General features: G+C 39.9%; 1 protein-coding gene across 3 annotated transcripts in view; it reads right to left on the bottom strand.

The window, feature by feature from the left end:
* Nucleotides 1–6,647: 6,647 nt before the first annotated feature.
* Nucleotides 6,648–11,421, bottom strand: part of ZNF438 (zinc finger protein 438) — a 61,943-nt gene continuing 57,169 nt past the window's right edge. For all 3 annotated transcript variants that reach the window (XM_029588598.1, XM_029588601.1, XM_029588599.1), the window contains one exon: nt 6,648–10,841. In XM_029588598.1, coding sequence (XP_029444458.1) covers nt 10,253–10,841 — 589 coding nt within the window. In that variant the 3' untranslated portion in view covers nt 6,648–10,252. The remainder of the gene's footprint in view (nt 10,842–11,421) is intronic.

Raw genomic sequence — 11,421 nt, 5'->3', positions numbered from 1 at the left:
CAGGGCATAGTGGTCAAACCAAAAGGCAGCGCTCGAAACTACGACGACATCCCAAATCCGCGAATCACAAAAAATGTTGGTGCTCTAGCCAGATGGGAATATGCAGGTACACCTCGGACAGATCCAAGGTCAGAAACTCCTCTGACTGCACAGCCATTATCAACTAGTGCAAGGATTCCATGTAAAAATGAGTCAGCCACAAATGACACTTACTTGACCACGTTGAGATCCAGGATGGGACGAAAAAGAGTCCTTCTTGGGCACAATGAAATAAATGGAAGATTGACCCATCTTTTCTTGAAACGTGGACACTGGAACCACCGCCCTCAGATTGAGGAGCCTTGACAATGACCATTCCACCGTCTGCCTCTTCCGCGGGGAGTGGCAAGGAGACACTATGAAAAGGTCCCAAGGAACACTGCAAAACTCCAGTACAGTCTTCTCATATCACTGCCAGAGCCCACTGGCCTGTTGTGATTTTGACCCACCTCTGATAAAAAAAAAAAAACCCAAACAAAAAACCTGGAGGAGGGTTGGCACACCTTCATTAAGAAGTTCTGGGTGCTCCACTCCCAGAGCCTGCGCCTCGTCTGAGGGGCCTGAGATGAAGGACTCAGATTATAAGCATGAACAAAATTAGGCACCCAGATGGACACACCCAATCAACTGGAAGTCCAACAAAATGTTCAACTAGGTGACCAATAAGCTCGCGGGGAAAATTAAATTTCCTTCTTTTTCTCCTTCTAAAATTTGAAGCAATCCCCAGTAGGGAGTTGCATGTCCACCATCTGCTGGAGACTGAGAATACTGGTGGGCTGTCACTGCAGGAGTATATATACTGTGATATCAGCTTTGCTCAGTCTCCATCTCCTGGTAGAGGTGTATAACCCACTGGTTCTGAATTCATCTGTCTGGATACTAAGAAATGTATCCTGCTATCTATGGGAAAACTTGCTTACCTGCATATTAAAAAAAAATCACTTAAAATCATTTTAAAAAAAGGACTACTTTGTGGAGATCAATGATTAGAATATAGATCAAATGTTATGAGCACTGAAAGTGACTTTCAAGTAAAAATGTTACAATAATAAATATATATCCTTTCATTCTGATTAAATATGAAGGTCTCTACCTCGTTGTTGATAAGTGGCAGTTTTATTAAATTATATTGTTACACATCCATTCATTGGTTCTTTTTGGAATTAGCTGTACGGCATATAGGGCAGCATTAACAATGGATAAAGCCAAAAGACATTTTTCTACTTGGCATCCCTTACTGTTGACATTACCTGAGCCAGAGTGCAACAGATTGCAGTTTTCCACTGATTAGGAAATATAACTGGGTCATACCCACTACAATCTGGAGTGCCAGAAGTATAGGCTATATATTCTCTATTGGGTTAATTTTCAGACGCCTGCGCCTGTAAAAACAGGGGGTTTCATTTGTAGCCGGGCCTTGCGGATGCATTTTCAGACGGGCCTGGCCACGCGCTGAAGTGCCAGGCCTTTCCAAAGGGACGGGCTGGGACAGAGCATGTCGGCAGCTGGCCGGCACGCGAAGATTACTTCTGCTTCTAAGAAGCAGTAAGTAATGGAACAAAAAAAAAAAAAAGTAAGTAGCTAGGAAGGGGTTAGGGTTGGGGAGGAGAAGAGAGGAGAGGGGAAAGGGTAGGAAGGTTTAGGGAAGGGTATAGGGAAGTTCCCTTTCAGTCCACTCCTTAATTGGAGCAGAGTGGGAGGGAACTGGGGAAGCCCTATTCCCGTCACCAAACATGGCCTTTTAAAATTTCCCGCCCTGATTGCGGATGTTAAAATCCACCGCTAATCTACATGTGGATAATGTATTTTATGATGCACGCGTTATAAAATAGCCATGTCCATGAGTCTTAAAATCGACCCCTATATTTTGTGTATGGGAATTAGTCACTGGAAAATAATACAGCAATCTTACTATCTATATTTCTACCTGTATATTGAACATTTATTTCCATTAGTATTACTTTGCAAGGTGTTTGCTGCTTCATTCATTTATTCTTGTGTACTTGAACCACTGTATTTCTAAGGCGGGCAGATTATGTTTCTTATTCAGTAATATGCTATTACTGTCAATATTTACACAAAAAAGGGGCTCACATTTTTCAAAATATGCAAATCCTCCAAGCTACATTTTATTTGCATAAAATGCAATTATTATAATAGCCAATCAGCAAATATTTTTCTTCTTGAAATATTTTTTCAATCCAGAATTTGAGTGACTTGAGCTCCAGATAAGTTAAGAGAACTTATCAATAAAGATAATATTCTTCCATTTCTACAGTAATAAAACTAAATCGGCTTAATATGAAACTATATTGTAAGTCAAGCATGAACTCAGGTAGGCTAGCAAATCTTACAATTAATGCAGGCCTGTATAAAATTCAGTTAAAAATCTTTATGTACAGCTTCCTTCCCTTGCTCCATCCCAAGGCTCAGCATTTGTTAGTTATAACAATAAATGTATCAAATAAGGCATGACAGGAACTCAGAGTTAAACTGCAAAAATCTGAATTCTAATAATTTAGTTGCTACCAGCAACTATGTCAATCTGGCCATATGCAAGTCTCCTGAGCTGCAGATGAAAATTAGATAGGCTGCAGTAAGAGAAGGCAATGGAATTTAACTTATCCAGCCCAGCTTGATTATTTATGGCAAGCTGATGAGGGGACAATGTTCCAAATGAGAAACAGCTTGAAAGTGGATCAGTGAAGTTTAAACCTGCACAAACACCAGGCCAGATTTAGAAGAGAAATAAAGGTGGTTCCAAATAAAAATAAGCCAAGGGTTGTAAAACAAACTTAAATGTATTGCCATTTTAGACATACATACTTCAGAAAATTTAGATGTAGGTCTTAAAAACATACGCCGGCGCAGCCTGCCTCCGTTCCCTCCGAGGCCGCTCCGAAATCGAAGCGGCCTCGGAGGGAACTTTCCTTTCACGTCCCCCCCCACCTTCCCCGCCCTACCCCACCCCCCAGCCCTACCTAAATCCCCCCACCTTTTGTTGTGCAAGTTGGCGTAACTTGCTCGCGCCGCCTCAGCATCCCCCGGCACAGGCCGCAGTGCCGGGGGACTCGGGACCGCCCTCCCGGCCCGCCCCCAGACCCGCTCTGGACAGCCCCCTGACCCCAGACACACCCCCCACCCCTTTTACGAAGCCCCAGGACTTGCGCGCACCGGCGGCCTATGCAAAATAGGCGCGCAAGTGCCCTGCGCGCGTAAATCCAGCAGGATTTACGCGTGCAGGGCTTTTAAAATCTAGCCCATTCTGTGTACAGGAAAACATTGGGGATTAAAATATTTAATCACTGGCCAGATTGCAAAATTAGCCAGATAAACTTATCTGGCTAACTTTGGAGGGATATTTACTGGTGCAGCCATACTACTGAAAATAGCTGGCAATCTTAAAAATAAGACAGAAAAATATCTGGTAAACTTTAGGATTACTCTTTGGCATGACAAGAGTAAGCCAGTAAGTTATCCGACTAGCTGAATTTCAAGCAAGCCGGAAAACTTATCCAGCTAGCAATTCCATTCTAGAATGCACGTATGTTATCTTGCTTTAGCCAGGTAAGTGGGGAAAATATTGGAAAGTTAGCATTTAGATGGATAACTTGTGCCAACTAAATATTGATCCCATAGTGCTAATCTATCTATCTAGCATTCAGGTAAAAACGTCCTAACACAGTGTTTCTCAATCTTTTCAAGTCCAAGGGACACCTACATTAACAAAATTGTTGTCTTACACACCAGCCTTTGTGGAGCAGGCAGTGTGAACAAGAAGAGGACTCTTATTGTGAATTTCCTATGATGCTCCCTCCCCCCCATCTGCATGTCTCATCTGGCATTAGAGGATGAAGTCCAAGTTGAATTTGTGTTTTATCCACAGCTTCAGCATGTTTGTCAGTAATATTTCCTTGGGCTTTAGCCACAATTTGGCCTTCTTGCTGTGCAAATATTCCTGTCTTGGGGCCCCTTCCTCTCTCCTTCACTTTCTCCACTCTCCTTTTGCTGCTCTCAGCTTTACTCTCTTTTTAACATGGGCCCATCACCCACCTCCTCACTTGCAAATGCCTCTTCTCCTGTCCTTTCCTACCCTCAGTTCCTCACCACGCATGGACTGCTCTATCCCATCCCTTCAGTTCTTCACTGTGAGCAAACTTCCCCACTCTGACTCCAGTTCCCTCTATATACAGAACAGAAATTTGTGCAGTGCTCAGTTACCTTGGCTGCCACATCTCATCCACAGTTGCTACTGCCAATGCTCAGTGAGTCACATCCAATGCGCAATAGTGGTCTCCCCATCCCAGTTAGCCTGGGGATAAGACGGAGGTTGGAAGGACACAAAGGAGGATGATCTAAAGGGCAAAGTGGAGGAATTCTTGTATCGAACAGGTTTTACTGCACAAAGCAGCATGCTGCTCTTCCAATTCCCATACTTCAGATCCCACATAGTAGCTAGGAAGGAAGCAAGCAAAATTACACATGCTCAGAAAAGAGCTCCTGCATGTTTAAGATCCACTGCTCACATCTTTTGTTGCCGTGAGCAAAAACTTGATACTAGACCTCAGCATCAACCAGCTGTGACTTTTCCATGGCACATCTGATCAAGTCTGATGGTACACCATGTACCATGACACATTCAGTGTGGAAATATTATCCTGACCAATTCGATCTTAACCTGTATGTTATATATTAAATGCAATTGTAAATACTACAATTTATCTGTTGCTTTAATATTTCATTTAAAAGAAAAAGTACACAAAAGTTCAATATATTTATAAACATCTGCAACAAAAAATATCAATATACTGTGAAAACTAAAACATTTTAAATATTGGGAAAAATACAAAATTTCTTTGTACATAAATACTGTTAAATTTGAAATACTTAGGAAGAAAGAAGCATGAATTCTTTTGTTAAAGTGCTGAAACGTCAACATGGAACACAACACAACAATGGAAGTTTGTTATAGGCACAAACTGGAAGAAAGCTCTGAGAGGTCTATATTTAAATGGATTGTCTGGCCAAGTTCCCGTCTTAGCCATATAAACTGCAAGTTTTGAAAATCCTGGCAATCTCACTGCTCCTGACTTACAGAATTTGACTAGTTAGCTAGCTGAAAACTTAGATGGATAGGTCAGGAGCAGAGCAAAGTTATCTGGCAAACATCGCCAGGTATCACCAATATTCAGCCTTATCTAGGTAAGTTAGCCAGCTAACATTTGGACTATCTCAGAGCAGTTCTAAAGTTAGCTGGATAAACCTGACTTTTAGATAGCCAGGTATATTCGGAAATGCACCAACAGAACAAATTAGTCGGGTAAGTTTATTTGGCTAACTTAGCTGGAATGCCTGACATCCTCATGCCTAGGAACGTGAAACATGAAAGCAGATGAGACACAAAGAGCACCAGTTATCAAAGGGGTCCCATGCTGAAATAGAATGGATGAAAACTCTTGAATAATCAAGGCTCGAGTCTCTCACATTAGACAATTCTAGCTTTGTAGTAGTCTATTCAAGGATTCAAAATTGTAGGAAATACCAGGTTAGGAAGAGCTATAAAGGAAGGAACAGTTGAAATGATCAGAGCAGGAATAGTTTTTAAATCAAACTAAGATTTAGAGGCAAGGGATAGAAATGAGGGAAAACAAGTGAGCAGAACAATAATGTCTCCAGACCATAATTAATTTCTTATAAACTTAAGTCCACCATATCACAGTATAGGAAGAAAAACTTGAATACAAGGGCATGTTTATTTTATGTTTTACATACCCTACATTTTGGACCTAGGTATCATGGGTTTATTGTAGATCTTTAAGATTACCCAAAGTTAAGTCATTTTAGAGAACTTCCATTTACTTGTAAACAATTTCATTCAAGATCTTAAGGAGAAACTGCCAATACCCCATTATCCTAACCCACAAAATCCAAAACAGTTTGTTGGCTTAACATTCAAATTCTCATGACAAATACATTTAGGTGATTAAAACATTCTCCTGTCAAAAATCGTATACTGACAATTTACATGCCCTTTTATGTACTGTATTCTAAGATACATAGATAGGACTGCAGTATTAAATTATTTTAGGAAGTTAATTAAGCAAAAAAACTTGGTATAGCAGTAACTCAGATAAAGGCCCATGAGGTTCCCAAAACATCCAAGGCACAAATGAGGGAACTTACCCTTCCTGATATTTTATTTTATTATTTATTTATTTATTTAACCACCCTACTGTAGGCGTTCCTCCCACTCAGCGCTCCCAAATTACAAATATCACACTGGAGCTTTCAAAATCAAAACATGAAGACATTTTATTTTATAAGACTGTAGTGTAGCAGTTCCATGCACAAGCTCAGTTTTCATAGAAGGAAATGCAATAAGCCTTTAAAAAACAAAACAAAAAAAACTGCCACAACGTCAGTCCCTCTGTTGAATCAATCGGATGTTCTGAGTATTCTGTAATATTTTTAATGGCCAGAAGTACCCTTTTCCAATATGTGGGGCAAAACAAGAATATAAGGTTTAAGAGTGTCTTGGCATACTAAAACGTATGCAGCTATGCTATGAAAGCAATGTAGGCACTAAAACAGGTACATTTTCCAAGATGTGCGCGCATACGTGGATACATCGATGTTTTTGATTTTTTTTTTTTTTTTTTTTAAACATGCGCGCGGTAATGCCCGTACACCGACTCGCACGCACAGGGATATTTAATTAAAAACGTGCAGCGATGTGATCAGGCCTTTGCCAGTTCCCTCCAGGTCTGCTCCAATAAAGAAGTGGACTAGGAGGGAATTTCCCTCACCCCCCCCCCCCAGTCCCTTTCCTCCCTTTACGTCCCAGCATGTGCATGCCAGGCTTTTAAAATCGGTCCCTAAATGCTCAAAAATACATCTAGAATAGAACCTTACATTTACAAGTATGCATGCTTGGTCCCCAACATTGCTATTACCGTCTTCTGAATTGAGCAAAGTGCTCCAGTTCCATCTTGTGTTGAATTAACTAAAACCATTACAGTTTAATTGCACCAAATATTTGCTAGTTCATCAATAAGGGCACTTTCAGAACAGCTATCCCTATCATGCCTTATGGGGATTCAGGGCCTCACTATCTGAGGGATAAATTACAGTGATACTCCCCCGATAAGACCATTAAGATCTAGGCAAGGCCAATTGCCAGTGGTGCCATCATTTCTAATTAAGATGAGAATTAGGTTGAGAGTGAGACCACTTTGAAAGCAGCCCCCACATTATAGAATTTACCACCATTAGAAGCCAGGTTGGAGAAGAATTATTTGTCCTTTCATAAAAAGGTTACGACTTGACTTTTTGCAGATAATAATTGACTGGTGTTATATGGTGATGCTTCTGGGTTTTGGTCCTATTTGATGGGAGTTGAGTGATGTTACTGTTTCTGAGCTGAGGAAAGATGGAGCTATAGAATGTTAATGTGTGTATTGTTTATGGATTTTATTTATTTTACTTTGTGTATTTTAAATTGTGCTGGGCAACTTGTTGGGTTGGGGATGTGATTAATAAATTGTAAATAAATACAAATATTTTAGCCTTTAAATCAGTGCTATTTTTCAAGGGGGGGGGGGGCACTTTGGATCCAATAGGGCTGCAGTCCAAAGACACTGCTGACTGGCATGGGTCAATGATATCCAGTCCCATTAGTCTCTCTCACAAGCTCCCACACCCCACCTTGTTCCTCATTCTCTCTCTGAACCTCCCTTTCCTGTCCCATCATCATCTCCCTAATCCACAAGTATCTCTCTTTCATATTCCCTCCACCAGCACCACTCCTCACCTCACAGGACCAAGAGACAAGCATTAGAACATAGGAGGAAGCCAACATATAGTTCTACCTCCTAAAATTTATCTAATGCTGCAGAAGAAACAGGTGCACTACTCACTAGTGATGCTGAGGCACTCAAATTATGGGCTGGAGACATCAGGTTTGCTTTTTTTTTTTTTTTTTTTTTTTTTTTTTTTTACTATAAAACTTTCTTGCTTCTCTTTTGGCTGCAGAGAGACCACAGGAGAGAGGAGTCCACAGGAGACACTAGATCATGTTTAGCTGAGATCAGTAAGGTAGAAAGGAGTCCCTAAGCATACTTTCTGATCAGGAGGAGAAAGTGGTGCCAATGGGCCTTGATCCACATGCCCTCCCTCCCAATAAACTCTATATGTCTACCAACTTTTGATCAGAAGCGCAGGGGTCTAGAGATGGTTGCAGGTTGAGAGATCTGGACATTCACTAAGGCCTATAGTTTTTCCTGTCCTGGCCTCTGATATGATCTGCAGGCCCTCTTGCACTCTGGGCTATGGCAGACGGTGTGCTGCATCCGATCTCCAGGCCCCAATATCAAGGCTGAAGTGCCAATGACACTGCTGTATCCTCCTTTATACCCATACAGACCGATAAGATACTTTGATTTCTGAAGCCATCGCCTTCAATAAAAACAAAGTACAATCGAGATCAGGAGCCACATCTGGCTTGCGGGCTTTACAATAAAGGACACTGCCCTAAATACTGTAAGATTTCTGCAACTAATTTACTGAAGTTGAACCAAATAACTGATGTGCCAACATATAAATTTCTGGACAACGATTAGAACAACAAAAATTTAAGAGCCACCACTGTCAAAAATGGATGCTGCAGCATGCTGTACAAGAGTTTAAATGTCCAGAATTGAATCCACAGTAACTCACCATAAAAACTGATAACATTGTAAACATAAAACTCTAATGGAGAAGCAGAAACACAAGCATAAAAGTGATATTACAGCACTAGATCCCACATTCAGGAACTTGTTTACTAATCCATGGCAAAATCTGGCCATTAATGCATGTTTACAGGGCAATTTTAACACTGTGTTTTTGCCAATATCAATGGGGCCTATTTACTAACACTTGTTAGTGCCAATTAATAAATAGACACTTCATGGTTTTAAACTTACCTGGATATTTTTGGAAGTTTAATTTTATGAAACAAAAAAAAAAAAGCTAAACAACTTAATTTTAGGAAAATCACATGATGAACTGGGAAACTGCAGAAAATGTGTAGATATTTAGACTCAAAGTTCCTGAAAAACTAGCAAAACCATGCATAAACAGAAAAATGCAACCAGGATATGATTTGCTTTCTTTTGAATTTGTTCTTAAAACCGATCTTTAAAAAAAAAAAAAAAAAAAAAAAAAAAAAAAAAAAAAAAGAAGTGTTCCAGGCAATACCTTTTCCATTGCTAAAATTTTTAAATAGTATTTAAAAATGAGGGGAGGGGTTTGAAATATATATATATATATATATAGATTTTCATATATAAAGATGATCAATTTCCTAAAAATACTAGTTTTCAAATAATGAATCAGTAAATGCCCAACTATATTAAAGGAAATGCTTGGCTCAGGGTCTGGCACAACAGGAAAAGCGCCTTTCACCAGTATCTCTAGGTAAAATCTATTTCAGTTTGTTAGTGACCAAAGGTCCTTTGCATCTGAAAGCTGTTGTCTGACCTCTGTGAAGAGAAATGGCAGCCTAATGCTAGTTCCCACATCACCAGAAAAATAAGTTCTGCATCCCCTTTTACAGTTTTTTCGCTTCTGGCACCTATGACCAGAGGACCATTTCAACCTGTTTTTCTTTCACCACCAACATACTGAGGCACACTGGGCTGTGCAAGAAACTGCTCATGCTATTACCTATTGGGAACAAATATTCTTCATTTATGCGCATCTCTGCTAATGCACCATCATATAAGCATCTAATTAAGTAGGAAAAACAGTTTTACTTTTATACTTTTTTTCAACAGTTTTTTTAAACTCTTACTGATATATAGAAATGCCACAGGTAAATATTTTAGGATGTATTTCCAGATGGCTTAGGCTTTATACTTCTAAACATGGTACTGAGATTATTTCTGGATTAACCTGTAATGACAATATATGACCTCATCCGAAGGTAAAAAAAAAATAAAATAATAATAATAAAAAAAAGCAGCCTTTACTTTCCGGAAGATGAAACCTCAACAGTACACACAAGCAATGCCAGCCATCAATAAAACATTATGAGCAGTATTTCTACTTCACAGGCTTAATTTCCTGTGATATTATAATTATAGGATACCAAAAAACACTGCACTTTGAAGAAGAAACGCACATTCAATAGATTTTTTCACAGTGGTTAAATTTTTCAGTGTCCTTAAAAAGTTCAAATATCTTGCTTGAAAAACAAACTAAACACAGTCCAAAGAAAAGAAGGATCTTCACAGTTATGCTGACTTTGCCAATGCAGAAACAGCTCTTCTTTGCTTGAAAGTATATGCTTACATAAGATACAACTGAAGCCAGATTTACACCTAAACTGAACTTCCTTGTTTTGTATGGCAAGACTGCGGTTCTGTAGTTCCGTTACCAGGCCTTGGTTTCCTGATTGTGCGGCCTTGCTCTCAGGAAACTTGCCACTGTTATTCTGATGGAGATATAGGTGCTTCCTCAGCTTTGAAAGAGAATAGAACTCCTCCTCACAGCTGCTACATGTAAACAGATTTTGCCTCTCGTTCAGCTGTTTCCAGCAGTGGGCTGTGTGTTTGACCAGTTCCTCCTGTGACCCCCTGCTACTCTGAACACCACCTTCATTTAGTCTTCCTTGTATCTTCTCTCCGTGAATGTACAACAAATGCAGCTTCATGTCTGCAAAAGTGGGTGCTGTGACCTGGCATCTTCCACATCTGATCAGCAATTTGACATCATCTGCTTGATTATGAAAAATCTCTTCTTCAGTATGGGAGTTATTTTCCCTAACCCCAAAAATAAAACACAAAACAAAAGGGATTACATATCAAGTTACATTAAACAGCTATAGTAACAGACCATCTACAGAACAAGCATAGGTACTCCTCTAATTGCTCTTTCAATAGAACCTCTAGCCCCCTTTTTCCATCAATTTATATTAAAAATTTAATGAGCACTCCAAACACCTAACCTCCACAGACATCTAACCCATATTAGTAATGTAATGCCTTGTGATAGTGCCTATTATTGGCATTATTACAAGGCATACTGAACTAATGTTCAGAACGTAAGCCAGTGTGAATCGAACATAAAAACTGCTATACTGGGTCCCAAGGGTCCATCAAGACCAGTATTATATTTTCAACAGCAGCCAATTCAGGTCATAAGTAACCAGCAGGAACCCAAACAGAAGACAGGTTCCATGCTGCTTACGCCCAGGGATAAGCAGTGGCTTCCTCAAGTCTACCTGCTTAATATCACTGAATTGAATTTTAATTTTCTCAAAAAGGCACATTCATTTGTGTGACCACGTATTGGCATCTCCGCGATGCCTACCTACAATTAGACCCCGAGTGCACACTAAAA

This window comes from Rhinatrema bivittatum, chromosome 2 (assembly GCF_901001135.1).
Source record: "Rhinatrema bivittatum chromosome 2, aRhiBiv1.1, whole genome shotgun sequence".
Lineage (NCBI taxonomy): Eukaryota > Metazoa > Chordata > Amphibia > Gymnophiona > Rhinatrematidae > Rhinatrema > Rhinatrema bivittatum.
Note: the sequence above shows the minus strand (reverse complement) of the source record. Positions and strands in the feature narration are given on the sequence as shown.